Below are 26820 nucleotides of genomic sequence, written 5' to 3'. Positions count from 1 at the left end.
GAAAATAAGCATCAAAACAACTAAAATAAAGGGTGAATTATTGTACAAAATAGTAGATATCAATTGCCAAAGCCTTATCAAAATGGTTCTAATTTTGTTTTCCTATTACATTTAATGACATTGTAGAATAGTTAAATTAAAATTTCAAATTATAACAATGCCCAAATTCATAAACCACCATATTTATTATATTATTTTAATTTTAATTGCAATTACAAATGAGCTTGAGAAATCTATCTTTTTTACTTTTTCTACTCTCTTCAATCATCCCACAATTCCAAGGACGTTTGAGCAAAAATGCAAAGGTGTTTTTTACTTTGTTTCATAAGATAGGATTTTAGGAATGAGCGAAAGAAGAATGAAAACAATGCACAATTTAATATAGGTAAAATAGATACTTGGTATTGTTTTCAAAAAAAAGAAGATACTTGGTATTAAAACATGCAATTTAACCTAGAAAACAAGGCAAATTAATTAACAGATGAGCCGTCCGATGCATGCATGCCAGATTACACAAATCAATTGCAAAACAAAAAGCTAGGGTGGTATTTCTGGAAGATAGAAGAGATACAAATTCATCATGTCATCAGGTTGATGATGATGGATCAATCGGAGCTGCCCACCAAAGATCTATCAGACCTTAATTACTCGCCGAACATGAAATCAGATCAAGCATGCATGCATGTCCCTACTAATAACAACCTTAAAACAGTTTGGGACGACGACGTTAATCAAACTATGGACCCAAGCGGTAAGGGGCGTCTCCCATGTAGTGTCCGTCCATGTAAAGCGCTGCGTTTTGGTGGTGCAGACCATCCATCACCATAAACTGCATGTCTTCTGATGGCTTCCAGTGCCGTTTTCTTTGGTTGATGAACCAGTTGTTTATTTGCTTCTGGTCTAGCCCCGTCGCTTCCGCCAACGCCACCTTCTCCGTTTCCTGCATAATATATATATATATATATATATAATAAACGTACAGTCCCAAAACGCCTCCTTCAAGGTTCAGGAAACAAGAATATATATGTTGACAATACTATGTGATAGTGTGCATCTTGGGCCTACATTATGACCCTAGCTGACAGACAGGCACAAATTAAGAATACTATAGTTAGAAACTGAACTTGTAAATTTGGAGTTATTAAGTCAACAGCTTAGCTGAACGTGTAATTGACAGGGTCAAACAATGAAGGCTAGAATTTGTAATATTGCAGTTACCAAGTGAAAAGTCTGACCAACTTGATTGGAGTTATTCAACCACGAGTTTATCTTGTGATATATGTATATATGATTAAGGAAATTGAATGTATGGTAGTACCGAAGGATATGGCCATTTGTAGTGCAGCTCCCACCAGCTAAGCAACTTCTGCCTGGCATCTTTGGGCAGTTTGCCTTTCTTCTTTTTCTTAGAAAGTTCTTGTTTCAGGCTACTTAAATACCCACTGTACTTCTTTAACAAGTGGTTCTTCAACTCCCGGTCTTGCACCCGGGGATCTATCTCCCGGAGTTCGGTCTCTCCACCACTATTGTCTTGGTCCTCTTCCGAGGAACCAACGCCCTCGCACTTGTCATCTGTCAAATTCCAGTAACTTATCAGAAAGAGTTCAAACTCATGTGCATGTATACGACTCTGATGTCCTATTTGAACTGTTTGAGTGTTAGAAGTCCCAACTCAAATATCTGTGTATGTGGAATAAGGGCAGACAAAAGCATATATGACTGGCTAATCAAAAACTTTATTCTTTTAAATTGAAGGATTATCATATATATTACTCCAACATTATTCCAAGAAACACATGTTTAATTAACAATAATGTCTACTGTTCTTAACACTAAACAATGTGAACAAGTACCTTGCAGCTTTACAAAATTTACTTAATTACTAGTAGCTAGCTGGCGACTGGCAACCAAGTACAGCATCAAATTTGGAAACTATATCTAAAAAGAATTTCCACTAAGTACACCATCAAAATTAGCAACACTTGCTAAAATACACAAAATAATGTTCTAAAATAAACAAAATAATGTTGTGTTACCGCAACAAGTAAACCAGCCTACACTAGGTTGCCCATAACTAACTGTCTCAAACTAAAAAAGTAAATAGATAGTCCTCACGAAGAGTCGAAATTAACATGTTATAGTTACTAAGTTAATTGTACGTCTGACCAACTTGGTTGGTTCACTGGTTGCCCCCGGGTGTATTACTACTAGGCAAATATAAAACTATAATAATGTTAACTCCTATGGTTGTTCATGTTGTCATAGTCCTCAGATTTTTACCGCATGCAACTAAGTTATGGATTTTGAAGAATCTGGAGCAAATATCATGGAGTATCAGAATTTTAGTGTAGCAAACATTATTGTATTTCACTGGAGTGTCAACTTTATCTCCATCCATCCCCTTTGTGTACATTGTACCAAAAGATGAAAAGGAAAACAAAACTGGGTCTTCCAGATTTAAGGGAAAAAGAAAATATTTGGGTTTCTGAAACTTAAAGAATACTATTTAAAAATAATAATAATAATAAAAATCAAGAATATAATGAACCTAGATGTTTTATTAAGGTCTGCTAAACAACAAATGAAGCTAAAACATTGTACTAATATATGATAATGTAGTAAATAAAAGTTGCAGAAAATAAGCAAAAGGGAAATAATCTGCAAAATGCAAATAATGAAAAATCTGACATTTGGGTACAGGCTACATGAGAGAGCACTGATATGAACAGCATCCTATCCTATATATTATTCATTTTTCCAACGCCTAAAACCTACCAAATACTCTCTAGCATTACTACCTTTAACCCCACCTGGAAATGACAAGAATGACTGTTTTACCAAGAACAAATGCAGATTTTATTTTTAAGGTTTAAAAAACAAAAAAAACAAAACAAAAAACAAAAAATTCTGACTACATTATGTCGGGTGAATCTCTGGAAGGGATTGTAGTGTCCGTATGTGCGTGCTTTGTACTTCAGTCTGTCCAATGTTTAACATTAAAAAAAAAAACATATGTTCATACACCATATATCCTAAGATCTATGCGTTTTTTTCCAATTGTTTAATGCATGTCAAACGGGTGATTAGGGTTTGGTTAATCCAGACATTGATTCTGCTACATATAGGAGTATACCAGAATGATAAAGCTAAGGCCTAAAAACCCAGAAAAGCCTATTTTGGAGGAATGAGAATGTTGTTGTTCTTGGGTCAAACTCTTTAAAGAATGGAAATGGGAACTGGAGATTGGATGGATGGGACATTATTGCAAGAACAACAAACAGTTTTTGCACTGCACAAGAAAGTTGAAATTACATACACCATTTCAATTATACACATATATTATATATGTATGACAAGATGCATCTCTGCAACACTCACTGTAATTTGGGACTTGAACCAACAGGACTATTTTATTCTTCTGTGCTTTTTTTCCTTGCAAGGCAATTACTATGTTCAATATAAATAATCAGTTTATTAAATTCAAAAATTCCCAATTCTTCTTAATTAATAAATAGTAAAATATTTATACACATAAATAGAAGAAGGTAAAGTAGAAGGACCCAAAATTAAATTTTAATTAAAAAAAAAAAAAAAAGGTACGTACCGGAGTTGAAGATCCGGACCGGACCGTCGCTTAGCATGTTTAGCTGCGATTCGATCCGTCGCATGAACTCCATTGCTTCTTGGAAAGGCCTAGTCAGCTCGTCTCGGTACTTCATAAGCATATCATAGTATGCTTCCTGGTATATATTCAACAAAATTATGTTTTTTTTTTTTTTGAAAACAAAATTATGTTAAAAGTCCGATGAAGAATTCTTAGAGAATCGAAAATTGTGGTTAATTAAACGCACGTACCATGAATTGATCGAGTTCTGGGTCCTTGGAGGAATCTCTGGAACCAATGAAAGAAGCGCGTTGCTTCCCCTCCAGCTCTTGTCGGGCCGCCGAGAGACGCGCCGCCATCTCCGGTGGAGCTCCGACCTTTTGGCAATCCACGTAAGCTTCCAGAAGATTCGAATATTGCGGGTGAGCGATGATCTTGGCCTTCATAGCATCGCCTTCGCTCAAAGAGTTGTCACCAGCGGATTCTTGCTGACGTGGATGGAGATGATCTCTGATCATCAAAGGGTACTGAAACATTTGATGGTGATTATGATGATGATGATGCGAACCGCTACTTCCGCCGCCTTCACTCTTCACCGACGTGTGCGGCGGTCCGTCCGATTGGCCGTAACACTCGCCGCCGCCGCCAGGCTGGAGATGAAAACCGGTAGCCACGTGGTTACTTTCACCGCCGGTTCTCCCGTAACTCGGCGGTCCAAGAACCGAACCGCCGTACATGAACCCGGTTCCGCTTCCCCTTTGCCTCGCAGCGGCGGCGCCGGTTTCCTCTCCGAGTTGACCGTAATTCTCCATTTCTTAACCCTAAATCAAGAACCCAGTAGTGTAAGAACTGCAACCACAAAATAACGAAACCCTAGCTAAGCCTGTCTTCAACTACGAGAAAAGCCGGTGAAAACCCATTAATTATCTCCGATCCTTTCTCAGACCTAAGAAACGCAGAATTCACGATTTCTCTGCAGTTACTGGTTATGGAGGTCTCGAGACGAAGCTTAATTGAAGTGATGAGTTTGGCATATTAGAAATGAAACTTTAATTTATCTCACTAAACCAAGTTTTGTTGGTCGGAGAAGACTGAAGAACAGAAGATCGAAGAAAGAGAAAGCTATGGAGGTGGAGTCGTTAGCGACGGCTACTGGCCGCGCCGGGAACGGCTGCGGTAGATACAAAATGTTCTGTAAGTCGAGCAATAAAGAAATTAGAATTGTACTAACTACAAAGCTATATTGTGTGTATATATTAAGGAAAAAAATCAAAGAAAAAAACACTTTTTCTTTATACACAGTGTTTTAATTATTTTTCGAGTAGACATTTTTCTTGTGAACGATGGAATAAAGATAACATATCATTGTTTGTCATGTAATGTATATAGTAAAAGTAAAAGAGTAGAAATTGGGAGTTTTATATTTCTTTTTTGTTTTCGTTATATTAATATGGACCGGGCAGTTAGTATATATAACGGTAGATATTTCAATTGCAGTTTCTCTTCTATCACAAATGTATAATATCATTAATGATTAGTTACAATTATAAAAGACAACATAATAAATATATCGTACTGTTAAATAGTTGAATAAAGACATTTTGTGTGGTGTGATATGTCTAGTTGGGCTTATTGATTTTTCTAGATTATTTTTCGCTCACATTTTACATATTATTATATTATTACTCTACTCCTTATAATATAGAACACCTAAGCGCGATTTTTGCAACACTGGCAATTACTACTCCAGAGCGGATACAAGATAAACCTTGCTTTGTAGTCATATTTTGTTCATACATGACCAATTAAAACTAAAAAGACTAATAAATCACTCCAACTAATAATTAAACTCGTAATATTATGATTACTCAGTCAGAGTCTGACTAACATGGTTGTGGTTATTACCAAATTAGCATAGTTCTAACATATTAAGATAAATATTATGTTTTATACTGTTTGAGACTAAGTATATAAAAGAGTTCATTTCTTGTTAATACCTTAATATTATAATGTTACAAATTTGATTTTTTAAATACTTTTACGGTCTACTCGTAGTACTTGATTTTCCTAATGCAAATTATGCCTAGTCTTTCTCGTCATTCAAAAAAAAAAAATGAACTGTATCTTAACAATTGGTTAAATCACGAGTTTGAATTTCTAACAAGAGAGGCATCATATCCTTGAAGTACGTTTTTAATATGTTCTAATAAATATAGAGTACGTTAATAATTAACTGTAGTAGTTACCTACTTACCTTGCTTTCACTATTTTGGAAGAAAGTAAATATCTACTCCGTTTTACTGTTAATGCAGCATATAAGTAACATTAATGGTAGTTTTCATTCCTCTTTCACTGTCGAGATTAACAGGAATACTAATAATAACATCCTTTTCTTCTTTTCCGTCTCTACTTCCATTACTAATGCAATCCAGCTGGTGGTAAGTTGGATATTTATATACTAAGGGTGTGTTTAGTTCGCACATAGGAATTGGAATCAGAATAGAAATCAAATACTTGGTAATGGTAATGTATTTTGGAAATAAATGTTTTAAAAATATGAAAACAAAAAATTTAGGCAATTGATCATAATATAATGACATCCAGAGTATCAATATGAACAAAAAAAAATCAAAAAAAATCCATAATTGTGTTTTAAAAAGTTGTGAACCAAACACTAAGTCACTAACTATGATTTTGATTCTCATTCATAGTGTATAAATCCCTGAACCAAACACACCCTAAATGTGTGTTTGAAATTTTTAAACATATTATTAAACTTAGGGGATGTATTCAATTAAGACTTTTATAAACATTTTAAAAGTTTGGTTATATTCAATCTAGAGTTTTAAAAACTTTTATTAATTACACCCCAAAATACATACACCATACGCATTTCCAAATTATATTGTCTTTAATTTGTAGTATAAATGAATATACCCCAAACTCATTCCGAAAATACATTTGGGACATATTTTTTTTTTCAATGACCCATATTAAATCACACGTTCTCATCTCGGAGTGGTCCTTATGGGAGCTGGATCTTCTATATATATATATATATGGTGTGGGTAAATATGTAAGTGACGATTGATAAGAATAATCGGTGGGTGAAATTAAACCATTAGAAAGGAATGTAAATAAAGTAAGAATTGATGAATGCAAAGTTTTCAAAGTTCTATTCTTAATTATATACCTAATTGATTACTTAGCTTTATAGAGAAGCATTAAACTATAAACAGGGTTTGGATAAGCTAAGCTAATATGTGCGTGGGAATGGGGTTGCCACGATGGCCTATACTTCCCCTTATAGGGTGTGGCAAATGGTAGCTAGGTTGAAGTGTTTTCAATGGATAACTTTGATTTAGGAAAACTTTTTAAACTTGTCTTGACTATAAATAGAAAATGTAGGGTGAGTAAAAAAAATTAAAATTACTTTTCATTCTAAGTATCTCAATCAAGATACACCATAATCTTCACATTTCTTATATTTGAATTCAAGACTTTTGAATAAGTTGAAAGAAATATGTGTTATTTTATCCACATATCGTAAAATTACATTTTAATTATTTGACGTAGCTAATAGCTTCAATTCAATCCAAAAACATGTTATATTTTGCATTAAAAAATGTTTATTAAAATGAAAAATCTCGTAAATCCATTTTTTTGTATGTTCTAAAGTCATTTTTAATATACTTCTAAAATATGTATTATAGTGTAATGTAATTTGTTTGAGGAATATTGGTATATTGTGCATTTTTAGTAAGAAACGTTGTTACATACGTTGTTTGAGTTCTACTATATATGTAATTGGGGATTTGGGTGGCTCTCAAACCTGATTAGTATATTATGTGTAAATATGAGTGAAATAGAATATATTTTGATTACATAATACACATCAAGCTGCTAACAGAGTTGATGTGGCGTCCTCCAACAGAGTATTCATGTTGCGTGAAGATCGCTAATACTATACAATGGTTAGTAAAGTGATAGTAAAATTAGTAACCTTTGCAAGTAATCTAATCCAACACATGTGACCGGTTTTCAAACCAAATGTTTTTCGGGAGAGTTTACAGGTCTAGCTAATTAATATTTTAATTACCGAGCAAGTAAACCTGTCAAATAACTCTATCAATATCAATACTTGATTATTAAAATAATATCATTTGATTTTTCATATGTAATTAGTTGACAATTCCCAATACGTACAACTAAGCATACGTAATTATACCAACTATAACTTCACCCTATGTAGATTATTATCTAAGAGGCTAGAAGCCTAGAACACATAATACATTTATAGTACTGCAAGAAAACTATGATATTACATGTCATTTTTGTTGAATAGAATTTGGTCATACAAGTCACAAGAATCAATGTTGTTAGAGTACAAGTAGGTTTTATCGAGACAAAATTAACTTAACACAATGTCAGTGTAAAAACAAGTAAAATCTAGGACAGTTGGACATTAGATGCTCCCTATGATGAGTGGTGGTAGGTTGGGCAACCTATTAGTGCCAACTAAGCTAGTACTAATTAAAACGTAAAAGTGGTGTGTGAACGTCCCATCTCATCTCTAGCAAATGCATCATCATGTAACAAAATCAAAAACCATTTTGATAACTATTTTGGTTCTTAATTTACTTAATTTTTAACATTTGAACATGGATTGTTATTAATATTTTGTTAGCGGTTAATATAATCTAAATTAAGAACTATATAATTAAAAATAAGTTGTGGTGGGATAAATTAGACCGAGGATTTGGAGAACACTAAGGTATAATAGATAAAGGAATATGGGGCATTTGATCGAATGTACTAGGACAATTGGGTATATGCAAGGCTTGAGACCTTGAGTGCGATACGAGTAGTGATGTGAGTATATGATGTCACTTTCAGTGAGGTCAGAAGAGCAATTTATAATTACTCTAAAACATTCCATTACTATAGCGTTTCCATGTCTATTCTTTTGATTGGTCAGAAGTCAGTTGATCGATCTAGTTGTGCCTAGTCTCGAGTCCTGTCTTTCTCCTATTTCACACATGCACAACCTTCTTCAACCAACTAGCAACACCTACCTTGGTCATAAGTTGGACTACTCGACCCATCGAGTAGGTATTACTCATCAATGTCAAATATTAAGATTCAACTTCAATTTATACAATAATAATATTAGTGTTCAAATGATGTTCACTACTAATGATTTGGCATGCCAATGAATAGTCCTCACATCTATCTTCTTAAAATATAATTGTAAAAATGAATGACCTCCTAACATTTCATTATGATCGTTCTCTTCGACAATTTAAACTTAAATTATTTTCAATAGATTATGCGTCAATATTACACATTTTACTCAAGATCCTAACTAAACAACAAAAACTAATTCCAAAGTGGAGGCTTGATCCTCGTTCACTCCCAAAGGAGTAAATGTAACATCTTATCATTATATGTTTGAGAAGTGAAAATTCATAGCAACCTACACCATAGGGCACTCACTATCTCAACTCCTTTGGATCTTATTGCTCCCTCTCCACTCTCCAGATACTATGTTCGCGGCATACATTAGAGGTCACTTCTTCACTAACTACTATGTCAGTGACCTACACCAGAGGGCACTCTCTATCTCGACCTTTTTGAATCTTATCCCTCCTTCTCTAACTACTGTGTTAGTGGCCTACACTATACTCAAATTTTTATAGTATTTTCATTTTTTTTCCATATATATATATGTATAAAAGAATAAAAAATAAAATTAGTCTTAAATCCTTAATTACAACGTAGCAGAAACATTGAACAGTAAAAATCTCTGCAATTCATTACTTCTACTGTTAGTGACAACCCCCTGGTTGCAGAAAACCACGTGCACAGCTTCGAACAATTAATAAACTCCGACGACTTTCAGACAGAGGGAGGGATTCGTATTTCGTTTGCGAAAATCGAGATCGGTGATAACGACAACAATGGCACATGTAAGAAGTGCGTTGAATTCGGGCCCCTACGAGTGCGCCTCCGCTTCGCAATCCTCATCTATGCCGTCGTAGCTGGCGGCGAGGACGACGTTGTCGAGCACGCCGCACCCCATTAATGGCGGACGGGACCGAGTTGCGTCCACGAAAACGACGGGTGCATTGCATTAGGGTTAAGAGCGATTGGGGAGGAAGGAGGAGTTAAAATGCAAAGGGCAGTTGTCGAGTGATCCGTCCATCCATCATCGTGGTTTTTTGTAATTCTGATCTGACGGATGTAAATGCAGGGGAGCAATGAGTGAGTGAGATACTGGGACCCACCCGTGTGAGAGAGAGAGTGAGTGAGAGAGCCCGGAACTTCCGCGCTACAAAGCAGGGTGTGGGGCCCGCCTTCATCTCCCAGTGTTTGAAGATGGAGATTGGAGAGGGCCCCAGTCAAACTCTCAGCTGCCCTGCCAGTCTTCCGCTGCCTAACTTTTACACCAACTGCTTTTTTTTTTTTTTTTTTTTGAAACCTTTTATTTCTTTGCTTAAATAAAATATTAATCCGTATCCGAAAGTCGGGTGTATATTCATATAACTCATTAATTTAGATTTTAGATCAGTTGCTAAAAGCATTGTCATTTTTAAAAATAAAAAATAAAAAAATTGTGGGTTGTTGGGAACTTTTTTTTTTTAGTTGAGTAGAGAGGCGGTTTGACTACTAAAAAATATCGCTTAGAGTGTTAAGTGGTCGTGAACGGGTGATCAACTTATTTTTTTACAAACGGGTGACTACCTTTTTTTTCTTTTTCACTTCTCTATTTTTCTTTTGACAAAAATAAAAATAAAAATCCAATCAATAATCTTGCTATTCAGCTTAGTCACTACTATACGGTTGGTTGGGTGATCATTGACGCGCCAAAAGACACATGGATGGATTATTGCTTTTTAATCGTGCAAGACTGAAATCAATCAGCAAATTCTACATCTCCCTCTCCACTCTCTCCTTCTCTCTACATCACCAAAACCTCGCAATGCAGAAACTCTAAGTGAAGTAAACTACATGCATGTGCCTCGTGTTAAAATATTTTGGATTAGTTATTTTATAACAAGAAACTGTTTAGATAATCTAAAAGGAATAAAGTTTATTTAATGTAACACATTTTCAAGAATGCATTAACTATTAGAATGTATATATTTTTGCTTTATTCATTTATTTTTAAAATAATTTTTTAAAAAAATTACAAAAAAAAAAGAAAAAAAAGAGGAGAGAGTTACGTACCATAGACCGAATTTATGTTGTTGATGAGTTAAAGAGGTAAAGTTAATCTATACATACACACATTACACATAGTAGGAGATGTGATGAGAGATTAGACGTTTCCGAGCAGAAAGCAATAAGAGGTAGTGGTACTTTGGAGCTAGCTAGCTAGCTCATATCATATGTAATGTCACTCACTGTCTCTTAGCTTGTTTTATATTTTAAAAAGGAGAATGGAATGATATACTGGTATCAAATACTTGGTAATGCTGATAGATTTTGGTGAAAGTATTTTGTATGTTTGGTACTGGGGTAGGATGAGAATGATTATTAATAGTTGAGGAAGATCGAAGAGAAAATGGATGAAACCCTTATTTTATAAGTTAATAAATAATTACTTTGACTAATGATAGGTTGAAAAAATTAGTTAAAAATAACATTTAAAGTGGCATTTAGGGTGAGGTTCAATTCTTGTCAAAGTAGATTAGGATTTTCAAATGAATTTACGCTTAAAATTGATAATAAGTGAATGAAATTGATTCTCAAAATAAACCTATTGAGTTGAAGGTTTTTAAGTAGTCTTTGTTTATATAGAAAAGGAAGATTTGCACTAGCACAAATACTATAAGTGGATTTCTAGAATATATTTTGAAAATAAAATTCAGTGGACCTACAGCTCAAAATAGATTAATCCAAAATGGTCTCCACCGATAATTCACAGATACGTGAATAAACATGAGTCTTGGTTTACTGACTAAGGCAAATTATTGTGTGGATCACACAGTGTCAATCATAATAAAAATTACATTTTTAATATATTAAAAGTATATTATTCGTATACTGAATGCACATGATACAAAATAATATATTTTCAATACTCAAATAATGTACTTTTCTGAATATAATATACATTTTTAATATATTGAATGTATATTATTTGATAATATAGTACACACAATAAAGAAGTATAAGAATTCTTTTCAAAAGAAAAAAAAAATTAATAGGCTATTGAGCAATATAATAAGGCGGAATTAGTTGACTAAAACCTCCCATCATATTCTCACATGTGATAAACAGAATCTTCCACTATACTAGCTAAGGCATAAGCTAGCATTTTACCTATCTCATCATCATCACTATAATGTTGCACATACATTCATTACCGGTGTTTCCCCTTTTCCAGCGCAACTCTACCTCCCCCAGAATAGCAAAATTTCTGCACCTATAAATTTAGGCATGTGTGTTCTACCTTCTAACACTTGCGCCTATAATATTACAACATTGGTCACAATGTTAGACTTAAACATCCTTGTTGCATTTTAAGCCGCCATGCAAAAGAGTGCCCAAAGTCAAGGGTTTTTTATTTTTTATTTTGTTTTGTCTTTTTCACTTTGATTAGTGACTGTTTCCTCAATTATATCATGAATCCACTTGCCAAGTGTATTGTTTTATGTGGTAATTAGCTACAAACACAAATTAAAGTTTAATGTGTAGTTCACTTCTATGATTATTTATTGTTATGATTAAGAATGATAATGAGTAGTTAAAATTCCACTGTCATGCATGAATATTTAAGATGTGAATGACCATTTTCGGGTGTTATTATTGATTAAAGTTCACAACATATTTGTATTCGGTTAAAGTACATTATTTGAATTCTTCTGAGTGAGCAAGGAGATGAATTGCATGTATTTATAACACTAACTATTGACAATATAATGTATGAATAAGTAGTTCAATTGTAGTAGTACTCAAAAAAATAAAAAAGTAGTTCAACTACTTTCATATTAACCTTTTATTTAGAAGGAAACACATTCCTCAATTTGGTATTAAAGCCAAAGTACATAATATATAAATAATAAATGTTTAGTTTAAGTGTCATTTTAGACTTTTAATTCAATTATCAAAACGAATAACAAGTTAATAAGAAGTTGATCGTCAAAATGTACCGCACTGTGAAGTTGGAAAGTGATGAGCTTGGAAATTAGGATTCTAAGGAAGACTTTGCCCACGATGAAAAAATAAGTGAATTTAGGTTAGTATAAATATATTTCCACTTTTATATTAGTAGAAGATTCTTTCTTATACACGCTACTCAAAATTTTCGATTGCAGTTGTCAACTTCTAGTACTCTTCAAGTCGAAATGATTGATTTAAATGAGTTCGTTTGTTCACAAATGTAATTTTATAGGAACAATTGCCAATTTTCCCATAGATTTCTTGTGTGTGACTCATGGAGTCATGGGACCATGAGAATATTAAAGCAATGATTTGAACATTGAATTTCATGTTTGGCTCGACATTTTTAATTAACCACTTTGGAGCTGTCAAAGCATGACAACTAAATGGCTAATTAGTAGCAATACTGTTTTCACTATTATTTTTAAGATGGGTAAAGCCATAGTCTATCAATTAATGTGTATCTATCTGAATTAACCAAACAACCTAGTTAATTAATTAGTTCGATAGAGTGATTGTTGTTTGATAATGACAGTTTAGGCAATCAATCAAATGATAGGAACATGGGAATCCAAGGAAACAAATGTGATTTCTTGATATGTATTTTTTGTTCTTTTTAAAAGGAAAATACTGTAGCCCGTGTCAAGAAAAATTATATTATTTTCACTATTCGATTAACCTTTATAATTTCAAATTTACTTGATATGCTTTACATATGTGGATGAACATTTGTAATATTCACATTCGATCCACCATATGCGGGTACCCGTCGTAGATATATAGTCACCTATTGTTATATTAATAAATAAATTCAAAAATTAATTTATTTATAAATTCAACAAACTAGTAGTCCTGTGAGGAGAATGTGCAAACAAATCTCATTTGTCAACTTAGGATGAACAATGGATTAAAATTAAGAAAAAAAATGTAAAAACGCGGTAAAAATATCCTAATTATGACGATGCATTTGTAAACTCTAAATATTGCATCCACAGATACTCACGTAAGTGCACTATTATATATCTTGATGCACTGACAGTTATTCGCAAATAGACTATGAAGCATTTCTAAACGTACCATCATAATTACATCAATTCTATTACAATTTTTTATAAAAAAAAATTCAATCATTGATCATGGATGAAATGAATTCGCTAAACAATATTTTACCACTTGACGTACTTGTTCAACTCGTTAGAGACATGTGGATTAGTGTGGCACACATGATAATTAGGTTCTCTAACTGTGAAAATATAATAATAATTAATAAATGAGGATAATATAATGTCCTGAAATTAATACCGCAGTTGACAAATTTATGCGATAATTAATGATTTATTGACATTTAACATTTGATATATTTACTGTTATATATAAAATTAATTGGAATTTAACTAGACCTGAATTTGAGAAATTTACTTTAATAATTTTTTTATTTTTTTTAAAGTAAGATGAAGACCACTTCAAAAGGTCATGCAAAAAAGAGTGTAACCATATTTTTGCATTTGCAATCAAAACCCGTTTACTAAACACTTGAAATTGTTGAATTAATGTGTATTCTTTTCAAAGATACATGATATACTCCCAAAAAAAAACCTATCGACATAATTGTATCTTCTTCATACTTCTTTTAGTAAATCAAGTTATAGCATTAATAGACTTAGGCTAAACACTACAGAGTATTGTAATGTGCAAAAGTGAATTAAGTAATGTAGAATGTTGATATTATTATTTTTACGTAGTCTAAGTTCACAAATGAGCTTGGAAAGCTGTAATATAATTGGGCCTTGAAGTTTACAAAGTTTAATAAACCAATCTCTCTTCAAGGAGGTAAGAGTTCTCTTCATAGGACCGGGTCGCAACAAGAGACACATACCTGTCGAGAATTAGCTAACAAGATTGACGTGGCAAACATGCACGTGCAACTTAGATTGATTGTGACGCGTTTGGGTAGTGACAGTGACATCTAACCCAAACACAATAGAGATGATGTATGTGTGATCAGAAATTAACCATGAAGGTCGACTTCTCGATATCACATGTAAGGCTAGCTTGTTCATACTAAGTAAGGTCAAATACCAAGATAAGTTTAACTTCGATTTTTAATGACACCGCACATTATGTTACTCCACTCATATATACCGCATAGTATATTTCTCAGAATTAAGAGAGCTATCATGTCTCCCGGAATGGTATCAAAAGCTGTGTATGGGTGCGATGAGCAGCCCATGATTAAAAAAAAAAAAAACGACAGAAATTTTATCAAAAGGACTTGAAAAGAAAGTCGTACAGTGGTGTAAGTAAGAGCACTTGGATGGATATATAGTGGGTGGTATTTAAATGGTAGTGAAAGTTAAAACAGTAGTGTAAAAATTGCATGGACTGAAGTGCCCGCAATTGAAAAAAAGTTGTAGAAACCGCATAAGCTAAGGCCCGGGCTGGCCTGCAGGCGAGACATCTCCTCCGTCTCAGAATATGTTACTGATGAATTGTTTTGTTTTGTGGGTCCGTTTTCTGGTTCAGGCGCGCGCAAACAGCGCGGGAGCTGTTTCCCGATGCGCAGATCAGAGACGCCAGACCACCCACCACCTCTACTTTCCCACGCTTTTTCACTACTCTCTCACCCATCATTTCTCTCAATTATATCTTAACCACATTGAGTTTCATGTACACTTCTATGTACAATGAGATTAACCCAAATTCAAACTTACAATATTTATGATACGACTTGATTGCCAAAAGTCTTGTGGTTAAGTAACATAAATGTGGCTTCTCAAATGAGAGATCTCATGTTTGAATCTAAATGAATAAATAGTACATTGTAACTTCAATTTTTTACCTGAGATTTTTCATCTAAATAGCAATATGTGTTTCTGACTAGCTTACATCTAAATTAGTCACACAATAATGAAATACCAGATGTTGTATTTTTTTTTAAATACTAAATGAAAAATTAGATTTAAAAACAAAAATTTTAAAATTGAAGATTTGAAGTAAATATGATATTTCCATTTACATTAGGGAATAAACTCTCCTCACACTACCTGTATATATACATGTTTGTTGTATTTTACAAATTTTTTTAACACAACAAATTAAATTCAACAAAATTAATTCAGTTTTGATGTCTAAATTGCTAAACGATTGAGATTAATTATTGTCTTAATTTGACCTTCAAAAGTGTATCTTTTTTTTTTCTCCTTTTCAATTTGATAGTTAGACAGTCGTCACATGATGACAGTAACCCCTTGCATATTTTCCACACCGGACAAGAAAAATTGTTGAAATAAAAATATATAGTGATATTTTTTTTTAGTGCCAATGCCCATTAGAGAGATAATATCAAATAATTAAAAATAATAATCTAAAATTATTTAATATTTCAACATTTCAGTAAGACATACCGAAATGTTTTATCTAAAATACATAATATAAATAAATGCAGTATGAATCTTTTACAGTAACATAAGATATCATGCTTTGTGAAATTTATATTAGTTTCTTTTTATTATCATTTTTTTGTAATTATTATTGTATTCCGTTCATAAATCAAAAGTGTGTGTATATTTAGCCATATAGGGGTGAGTCCTATGAATACTAGTAACTTCATTAGAATGTATGGAATACTCTCATATGTTTAGTTACAATAATTAATGATTAAATTTTAAAAAGAGAAAATAGAAAAATAAGGTGATATTTTTATAATTACGACACATTTGATTACTATTATAGATCTTGAGTCAGTGTCAATTATAATAATTTGTAAACACATTGTAATAATTACAAATTTCTTTTTAAAATTTTAACTCTTGATCTTCTTAAATTAACGAATGAGATTCATTCACACATTCTGAAAGGTGACTAATTCTAATTCTAATTCTATATATAAAGCAAAATAAAAAATTAAAAAAAATGGTGGGGAGGGGTAATACGAGGGAGTTTGATTTACAGGAAATCCGGCAGATCTACTATGTAGCCATGTGGGAGTGGGGCCCAAGGAACCAGGTATATGACACAGAGATGAGACTGTGTGTTTGAGAATCGATGGCCCAATTAGGGCCCAACCATTAGATGGTGGTAGTCTATCAACGGATGTGATTTGTGGGCCACCCTTTTCCTTTATGGCTGGTCTGTGGGCCCCTTTTATTTTTTGTAATTGGAATCTACAAATCATTATTCTTAATCATTTTTTTTAGCCCCATTCTCCATCCTATCTCCTATTCTCCTTTATACCCACCCCACACTCCACAAAAACGAAAAATAATAATAATAATAATAATAATAATAATAATAATAATTATAAAACAAAAAAAATCAAATAATTCATTAATTTGAAATAGTTGATAAACAAACTGTTAATGTAATTATTACAGTCATCAAAATGGGTTTACCTATGTGAACTTTGAGTTTTCTAGCCTATCAAATAACGAGCTTAGCTAAAAGTACAATTAACTATAAAGTTAAAAAATTGACTTTTACTCTCAAATTAATAATGAAGGTATCAAATGTTATAGTTTATGAATAATATAATATGAAAAATATTAACTCTGTTACATTGTATTATGGGTTATTTACTTTTTCCACTTACTGTACAAAGAGTAAGTATCATTTTCACTGAAACTCGAACTCATGACCTCCCATTTAAGAAATCAATAATAATATTGCGAAAATAATTATCAATAAAATACAAATTCACAAGCAGACACGAACAACAACATGAATATCCACCGTGTGAGTGAAGGAAAAGTTAAGAGTAATGCCACGTGTTATGATACTGATTTTCTTACATTAATTTAATCTGTGAACCAAGTTTAATTTGTCTTTAATTGGGCAAAATAAATTATTATTTTGTTTGATTTACGACAAATGTCACATGCTATACCGTGAAATCTATTTATTGACTCTAAACTTCAAAAGATCACAAAGATATAAATCAATATAAGTTGTTTATATTTGACAATCTCAAATTTTAATTTTATTAAATAATACAAAAGGTGAAATATCTCTCGCGCTTTAACCCTATAAAATTGTAGATGAGTTATATTACGGTTACTTAACGACTCATTATGTGATAAGACCAAGCTATTATGGACAACCTAGCTATTTTTATTAAAATTTTGCATCTTTGGGCGCAATTTTTCACTTGAAAACCAGCCAAATTACTCTCGTAAGGGCTATTGTTTTTTTTTTCTTGATTGATGCAAAACGACGAGGATGATGATGAAGAGAATGTTTAGTAATGGCGCTGATGTCACACTAGTATTATTATTTTTATTATTCTATAACTTTGCAGACATCTTACGTTATTATGGTATGACGCTAGAGGACAAGGAGCATCTGATCTATAAATGTATGATCTATCGCTGGTGTTAATGGAGGGTGTTTTTATGTTCCTTAATCTTAATTAATGTGAACGCTACGACTTTAATTACAATCAGAGATGTGATTGGACAGTGTTACAACGCATACTATGTACTCATTCTTGTTGTCCGTTTATTCATCGACAGATGTTTTATCTTTTCATCAACAGATGTTGGGTTGATTAATTGTCTAATCAAGGTTTTAAGGCTAAGAGCATGGCCATCAATGTATCTTTTTTGGTTCATGTCAGGCCAAGATCTGGTTTATAATCTTCAAACAGATGTAGGTAAATGGTTTTTGATGGTTTCATATTCCTGCAAGTTACAAGATCATGTCAGGAAAAAAAAAAAAAAGATGCGCGCGCTTGGTTTATAGTTTTGTTTTTCTTTTCCTTTTATTTTTTAATCTCCTTCCATTATCTCTTTCCTAATCATACTTACAAAAACTCTTAAAATATCGTGAAAAAACCCGACTGATAAGGATGCTCTAATCAATGTTTGTATTTCATGGGAAACAACAATTTTGTGTCAATCAGAGATTCAGAGAATATTTCTTGGGCTCATAAGTCTTGTCAGTCAATCATGTTAGGATATGGGCTTACATTTTAAATGGAGATGTTTTAAGATATGAGGTCCAGGCCGATTGTGAAATTGGGCCAACATAAAGCCCAATTAAATAGGAAAATGAGAAGGGTATCCAACCTTCTCGGCAAATTAGTCTGTCGACCTAAATTCACATTGGGTCCAAAATACACAATTTATATACTGAATGTTCACAACTAAATGTTCAAAATTTACATACTGAATGTTCACAGTTTGAATTGTGAACATTCAGTATGTAAATTGTGACGTGTCCACTTCACAAGGTGAACCTGTGTCCATGATATAACTATTGGACATTCGGAGTCTTTTGCAACCACTAATCTATATAGAATATGATATTTGTGCCCGCATGTGCAGTTCAACCGATCACAGGGAGAAGAGACTAGGGAACCAAACTAACTGTCTGACTGACTAACTTGGTTGAGAGTTAATTCCTTTTTTGGTCCTAGAGTTATAGTGTATTGGACAATTTTAGTCCGGATTTATTATTTTGACCACATTTTGCCCAGCTTTTATTAAAAGTGGACAATTTTGATCCAACGTTAGTCAATCCGTTTGTCAACCGTGAAATGGATAGGTATTTCCGTCCATGGCTTAATCAGCTTATGTTTGTTGGTCTCTTGAACCAATGGTGAATTCATTGGAGAGTGAGGGGATGAAATGATGCAATCATCCAATCGCCGAAACGACAGGCTGATCTTCAAATTCCTTCTGCACTGTTTCTGCTTCTTTGCTGCTGCGGCTTCCATGCCCTTCCATTGAAGCACAGAGGTCCGGATCCTCATCAGAGCCACTCTCATGGTTTCATCGTCCATGTTCGCGAAGCACACTCGAAACCAACCCGCTTCGTGGCAATGGAATGAACATCCAGGGGACACATTCAGTTTCATTTCATTAATAATCATCTTCCACAGCTCTAATTCTGCGGCGAACGTTGGTTCCTTATGGAGGTTTCTCAAATTCATCCACACAAACAGCCCGCCGTTGCTCTGCAGAGTCTCTATCCCCACTTGGGCTAGTCCGCGCGTGAAGCTCTCGTGCCTCCTCCTTAGCCTTTCCGAGCTTTGTTTAATGAAATTTCCCACGAATTCTTGGTCTGTTAACATTGCAGCAATCAGGTGTTGTGTCTGTGTTGAAACTAACTCGAAACTCGACATTTTTCTCGCGCAGCTCACGAATGTTTTTGTGGCTGCGTAGATTTCGTCGCATACTAGATGAATGTTTTTGTCGTTGACAAAGCGCACGATGTCATGTAACGTGTCCCGGTCTAAAACAGTGCCGAGTGGATTTGAAGGGTTGTTTATGAGCAATCCTTTGACTCTGATGTTCTCTTCTTGGGCCTTCTTATACGCAGACTCGAGGGCAGTTCTGGTGACTTTAAACCCATTTGAGCTCTCACATACCACTGGGTAAAGCTCTACCCCTGTTCTCCACCTCAAATCTCTATCAAATCTGTAAAAACATTGCCCACTCTTAATTAAGTGGTTGCTTGAACATTTCTTGACCGCATGGCTTAATCATTTGTCCAAGATGTTCTCAAAACCATTTCTTGACCGCATCCACAAACTTCAACCGAAATGCATTCTCCATACAAATAGCACTTCCTCCCAATAGTTGAAGAACCAGAACAGTTTGAGGATGCACAGTTTGAGGATGCACCAAGAGACCCTTACATTGAATCTGCGAATGGTGAAGAAGATTGTTGCCTCTTCTTTGCTTTGAGTGTTTTTTTGTAATGTGAATCAGCAAATGGCGAAGGAGTTCGTTGCTCAGCTTTATTATACTGTTTGATTAAGCCACGGACCTAAAAGGACGGAAATACCCCTCCATTTCACGGTTGACAAACGGATTGACTAACGTCGGACCAAAATTGTCCACTTTTAACAAAGGCAGGGCAAAATGTGGTCAAAATAATAAATCCGGACTAAAATTGTCCAATGCACTATAACTCTAGGACCAAAAAAGGAATTAACTCCTTGGTTGAGGTTGCCCGTTTTGAACCAATTCAAGCATATCACATTAGCAGAAGGTAAAAAGTACTAGTAATGGTAACATTACACAAGAAGATATAGATGTAGAATGCCTCTTTTATTCAGTTATGTATATGCATAGTAGAACAGGTACTGGGATTTCACTCCAGGTTTGTATACACACAGAGAATGATAAAACCACAAGACAATTCACTCTTCCAGAATCACACACTCACAAGAACATAAACTGGGCATGAATATCAGCATGGATAAGGAGAATTACAGGCCATCAATGGAGATTACCTGTGGATCATCACCCTTTTCAGCAACAACAAATGTTTTGGTGATTTTCTTTGTGGCAGTGATGATTTCCACTTCATATGATCCAAGGAATCCTCTGAAGCAGTACTGTCCCTGCTCATCAATATGTCCATGCCCATGTGTCATCCATTCTTGCTTCAGGGCTAGGTATCTCTTCCCAGCTTCATTCAAATCACCTTCAGCATTCACCAAATGCGAGTTTTCTCGGCTCGTGAACAGCTCCCAGAATCCCCAGAGGACTATGCCTTCCACTGCAGGGTGGGCGAAGCACTCGCGCAGCATCACTTCTAAATCGTCAGCTCTAACGTATTCGTTGGCTGAAGAGAAATCGAGTTCGGTGAACCAGATGGGGAGTCCGAGAATCCCGAGTTTGTCGAGAGCCGAGCACACAACAGTCCCAACCGGGTTGTCTATGTGTCCTTGAACGCCTATTCCCCCCACGGGCGCCCCTTGCTCCTGGAGATCAAGAATGTGGTCGATATACTTCTCTGGAGATGACCGGCTGTCAGAATAGTCCTCAACGTGGTAATCGTTGACAAATAGGACTGCAGACGGGTCGAGTTGGTGGGCAGTCTTGAACATGTTCACTCTGATTTCTTTCCCCAAGTGATCCTGATAGAACGAGCCATGCAACATCTCATTGTTCACGTCGTACTGAGGGAATTTTCCCTTGTAGCGCGTGAGCAAGCTCGTTAGACGGTTCTGAACTGCTGTATACATGTCGTTCTTGCTCAAAGAACGAATCCATTGCTGAACCGTGGACTCCACCTCCCAGAATATGCAATGGCCGCGAACTGGCATGTTGTTCTTCGTGCAAAAGTCCAGGAGCTCATCAGCGTCTTTATAAGTTAGCTTCCCTTGCTGCACTTCCGTCGAGTACCACTTCAGCTCATTCCCAAACACAGCCCAATTAAAATTCTTGACAAAGAAAGCAGTGAAGTCTTCATTGTCCATTTGGGACCTATTAATGCACGACCCAAAGGGGAAGCTGTTTTGCGTTTGTCGTACTCTCACTAAGGTGCCAAGCAAACTGCCTGCACCTGATCCCGAGAATTTCAAGACAACATCACGCTTGCGTATCTGCAGATATGAAAGCAAAGCAATCAACACTGAATGAAAGAATCATTAATATGGACTATGGAGCAGTCCAGACGCCTATTTACTCTCCAAGAAATAAAACCGAATGTGTTACCTTATCAGTTTCTCTTTTCAGATGCTTAAACCGAGCCTGTCTGTCAACAGCAAAAATTTGAAGTCCAGCAACCATTAAATCAACGCCTACAGCGGGACCCTGAATATACGCCATTATCTTAGCCGCCTGCTTCTCTATTCTGAAGGCTCCACCAATTTCATGCCACCGATCATCAGTAATCTCAACTTGGCCCCCATTCACCCATTGGCTGTCCACCGAGAGGGCAATGTTTACACTCTGAGGACCAGTCGCGTTTCCAATTTTAACCCATGCAGAGACCTGATATGTCAAATAGGGTTTAACTTTATCTGAAATCATCTGGGCAGGACCCATCCATGTCTGGGTGCGATTAGTCACAAGAATATAGGAACCACTTAAAGGTGCATGAGCCCCGAGTGAATCTCTAGCCCTGGGAGGCATTATATGTGGCGAGCCAGTTGCAGCACTCATCGTGCAATTGCCAAGGGGAAACCACCCGTTTGTCCCATCATTGAGATTGCTATTTGTAATAATATTTACACCATAACCAGGATTCTGGAGAATAAAGTAGCATTATTAGCATCATAAGACCAGATAGAATCAATCAAGAAATTGCTCTTATGTTAGTACTCATCATTTCGATTTTCGAACTCACCTCAATCACCGGTGGAGGTGATGGAGGCACTTTAGCAGCATGCTTTACACCAAAATAATTAATGAGGATGTCGGTGCCTGGAGGTGGGCCTTCAAGAAAAATAGCTAGTTTCGAAGGGGAACCATTTATAAGGAATTTTCCTTGTAACTGTGCCCAGTCCTTGTCTGTTGCTTGTACTCTACATGACAAACCAGGTTTTGCTTTTAGCAATTTCAGAGAACATTTTAAAACAAGTTTCGTTTCTAGCTAACTACATAAGGTGTGAAAAGGCTGTGTAATTGTAAAAGGAGAAGAAAGGAGGATCAAAAGGAATTTACTTGGCAACGCCTATGTACTGTTCACGGAGATCAGCAGCCTGAACCCACAACGTTATCCGAACTTCTGAACTAGTTACATTGTTTCCATATATCCGAACTACAGCTGTAGCCTCGTATGCAAGCTTTCGCTGCACTCTTCCGGTTACCTCTTGCTGAATGCCATGCCAGGTCTGTGTTCGTGCTGTTGCACATGCAAAGACCTTGCCAGATAGTGGAAGGATTTTCCCATCTGCCATAGAATCATGTAAAACAACATTGCAGCCTCTTCCCGTCCAGTTATTCAGACCATCCTCAAATGTGGGGTTCAATATAACACTCTCGTCTCCATCAGATACATGAACTGTGCTTGAATTCTATCACGTAAGGGAAGTAGTGAATAAGCAAAGCAGAAAACGAGCAATAGTTAGTAATTTTGTAGTTATTTCCTCTTACTTATGCAATAGTCATATGGAACAAAAGGGAGCGGGACATGGTGATAAACTCACCTCACATTTTCTGGGACTGGAACAAGAGATTATGACTGATTTTATGAGTATGTCTACTCCAGGTGAAGGCCCTTCCAGATAAAATACAACCCGATCAGGTTTAGCAGACAGTGAAAATGATCCTTCCAGTGTTTCCCAACTGTTTACACTAACAGATTTTCTGCATGCAAAGGACTTCCAAGATGGTATCAGACTTCCTTTGATAAAAATCAAGAAGATAAACATAACAAGAAAGGTAAAGAATACCTTCCAATAAAGAGATATCTGGTAGCCGAGTCTTGGTATTCAAGTTTCAGTGTAGCCAGGACATCAGTAGAGCCTGAAATTGTCCCCGAGACTCCAACACAAGCACGAACTGAATAAATGGAACCCGTGGAAACTCTGTTTGTAATATCTTGCTCCAAGCCTTGCCAGGAGTCCTTGCGATTTGTAATAACAGCATAACAACCGCCAAAATCTGTTGGCACTCCTTTATCACCACAACCTACTGGAACCACATAGGCTTCACAGCAATTAGCGTGCCACATATGCAGCCCTTCAGAGAACTCATGGTTAAGGACAATATTATTAGTAGCAGAATAGCCCGTCTCACTTTTCATGTTCTCCTTTGAATCCTGCAAGCAAGAACAAACACCACACACATTATAAAACCATCGTAACACCTAGCTGACCAAATATGATATAGAACAACAAACGTAAAGATAGTTGGAAAGAAAAGAAAACACTCTGTAACTCAAACTCGGAAGTTTCAAATGATATTCAATCTGCTCATCCCATCAGATAAAGCATGCTTAAATAGGATACAAAGGAAAATAAGAAAAGCAACTGGAAGTCTGGAATTAAAAGCTTGAAAATGAAGAGACAGAAAATTAAAGCAAAATACATGAACCAAGAGTAATTAAAGATAGCCCAAGTTCCCAAGTCTGCTTCTAGCCGCCAACCATTAAGTTTTCATGCATGCTTATGATTATTTGAATTCCTTATCCAGGTTCTCCATCAAAATAGCCTTACAATGGGCTTAAATTTGTCACACACATATAGGTGCCTTTCTCTACATTGCTCCACAATGAAGCCAAGTATGGAGTCTCCAGTATTAGATGATCATACTATAAGACTGCATTTCCTAAATGCATCTAATTTTCCATATATTTTCATCTCAGTTTAATACATTCCTAGGAATATGACCTTCAAATCAATTTATAGTAAAGTAATCTGACATTCCGTAAACCAAACGCTCCCGAGATTTAAACACACATACAGAATGACTCAGAGAGCATCAAGAAAGACCCCAAGTTGGTAAAATAGTAAACAGTAAACAGTAAAATCCCATTGATTGAAATACCTCAGATTCCAAGATACTGCTGGCATTGATAACTGCAGGCTTCTCCATACTCTCCTTGTCATTGACATTGACGATTGCTGGGTTTTCCATGCTCTCTCTTGAAACCTATTAGCAACAAAAAACATCAAAGGAACAGCATTACATGATTAAATTTGAGAAATTATATGAGTCCCAGACCCAAAGACAGATCACTAGTAAAGAGTTACCTGAGGATGGGATTGCTGAGAATGGGATTTGGAGGCTCTGATTGGGAAACAACAAGCCGCGAACCTCTTCATTATATACCCACGGATTTGTTCCTCCTATGTTAGTTTCGGAAATTTTGCACGTTAAGTCTTATGAAAGCGCGGGACAGTCCGAACCCACCCAACAATAAGAAACTGTATGCTGTTTTGTCTTTCAGCTGTCGCTTTCCCTGGAGAATTTTAAGACAATGAAAAATGTTGGCATTTCTTGAAGATGGCTGTTTCTTTGACTTGCAGAATTGGGGAGAAAAGCTGATTAGTTGTTCTATGAATGCTTGAATTCCAATAGAAGATTACCGCTAATGTTAACAGCTAAGTGATGTTAGTTGGATAAATAAAGAATGTTTTTTTTTTTTAAATAATTGTTTAGGATACCTTCCTTCTTCCTGCTTGGCGCTTTGCCTGCAAGCTTCATTGAGGCATTACTCCTAAGAATTCATCTGATTAGGTGAAGATTGGCTTTCACTGAACAGTGAAGAACTCCATCTGGGCATCGGCAATTTACCAAATTCATTCTCTTGAAATCAACATTTTCTTGAATCTTTGAATTTCCTGGGGATATTGCCTTTTTATTTCCCTGTTTCCTCGGCAATATAATCACTGGAATCATTTCTTGAGTCTCCGGTTAATGTTTGAATTCGCCGTTTACAGAACTTGGAGCCCTTCACTACTTATCGGTGAGCCTGCATCTGTTATTGAAGTCACGTTTTGATTAGTGTAAAAAAAATAAAATTACAAGGTCAGTAGACAAATTTTTTAGGGAATTGAATTTAAAATTTTATAATTATTAAATCAACTTTATTGAATTGTGATTTAAAAAAAAAAAAATAGGTGGTTTCAAGTTCGCTGAACTAATTCTAAATTCACAAGGCTCTCCCTTAGAGCTATTGCGAACGTAAATCACAAATCACATTCTAATTTTTATGTGCACACAAGATATTTAAGTCGTGACTTTTAAGTTTGGCAACGAGCCAACTGCACTAAGTCCCCTAATCCCGAGCTCTAATTTAATACTCTGTTCCACCTAAAATTTGATCTAATAAGTCAATGTTTTTAAAGAAATAAATCAATTTTTTTTTAAAACCTGGAACACCTATAAAGTTAGGTGCCACAGGTCAACTTGTTTATAATACTCTAGTTTCCCCACTATTTATTTATCTTTCTATTTGTAGATGACTTTGTTATAAAGTCATATAATAATAATAATAATAATAATAATAATAATAATAATAATAATCTTATTCTTATTTTATATTTTTACTTCCAATTTCACAAATTATAACCTTATATCTTTTACAAGTCACAACGACTTATAATTGATGTTGTAGATTAGGGACCTCTAACTAGTGTTTCAATAAATAAGTTGAGGCATAATATCATGGAAGAGACTCAAGACATGTGACTTAACCATGATAGTTTTTATAGTTGGTTTCAAATAAAAATACAACTTGTAAATGGAATTGTGACTTGCAAGTTGTATATCTATGTTTCTATTAGATAAAGGAGAATTGTTTGTCGATTTTTCACATTTGTTGTTATATATATATATATATATATATAAATATCACTAGAGTTCAAT

The 26820-nt window shown here is 35.0% G+C and overlaps 3 protein-coding genes across 3 annotated transcripts; all 3 read right to left on the bottom strand.

Moving 5' to 3' along the window:
• Positions 1 to 382: 382 nt before the first annotated feature.
• On the bottom strand, positions 383 to 4832 carry LOC116022445 (homeotic protein knotted-1-like). Its single transcript, XM_031263172.1, has 4 exons — positions 3856 to 4832; positions 3605 to 3740; positions 1319 to 1572; positions 383 to 940 (listed from the first exon to the last, which is right to left on the bottom strand). The coding sequence occupies exons 1-4, from the start codon at positions 4414 to 4416 to the stop codon at positions 737 to 739; spliced, it is 1155 nt and encodes a 384-aa protein (XP_031119032.1). The 5' UTR covers positions 4417 to 4832; the 3' UTR covers positions 383 to 736.
• A 14445-nt stretch (positions 4833 to 19277) lies between these two features.
• On the bottom strand, positions 19278 to 20325 carry LOC116013217 (1-aminocyclopropane-1-carboxylate synthase-like). Its single transcript, XM_031252865.1, has 2 exons — positions 20303 to 20325; positions 19278 to 20187 (listed from the first exon to the last, which is right to left on the bottom strand). Exons 1-2 carry the CDS (start codon positions 20323 to 20325, stop codon positions 19278 to 19280), a joined length of 933 nt encoding a protein of 310 aa, XP_031108725.1.
• A 477-nt stretch (positions 20326 to 20802) lies between these two features.
• Positions 20803 to 25799, bottom strand: LOC116021928 (endo-1,4-beta-xylanase 1-like). The gene is made up of 9 exons (XM_031262462.1): positions 25617 to 25799; positions 25203 to 25411; positions 24997 to 25101; positions 23901 to 24268; positions 23655 to 23814; positions 23170 to 23522; positions 22853 to 23030; positions 22219 to 22752; positions 20803 to 22106 (listed from the first exon to the last, which is right to left on the bottom strand). The coding sequence occupies exons 2-9, from the start codon at positions 25272 to 25274 to the stop codon at positions 20985 to 20987; spliced, it is 2892 nt and encodes a 963-aa protein (XP_031118322.1). The 5' UTR covers positions 25275 to 25411; positions 25617 to 25799; the 3' UTR covers positions 20803 to 20984.
• Between the last annotated feature and the right edge of the window lie 1021 nt (positions 25800 to 26820).

The sequence above is a fragment of the Ipomoea triloba genome, chromosome 1 (genome assembly GCF_003576645.1).
Source record: "Ipomoea triloba cultivar NCNSP0323 chromosome 1, ASM357664v1".
In the NCBI taxonomy this organism is placed as follows: domain Eukaryota; kingdom Viridiplantae; phylum Streptophyta; class Magnoliopsida; order Solanales; family Convolvulaceae; genus Ipomoea; species Ipomoea triloba.
The sequence above is the reverse complement of the archived record's forward strand: the minus strand, read 5'-3'. Positions and strand labels throughout refer to the sequence as shown.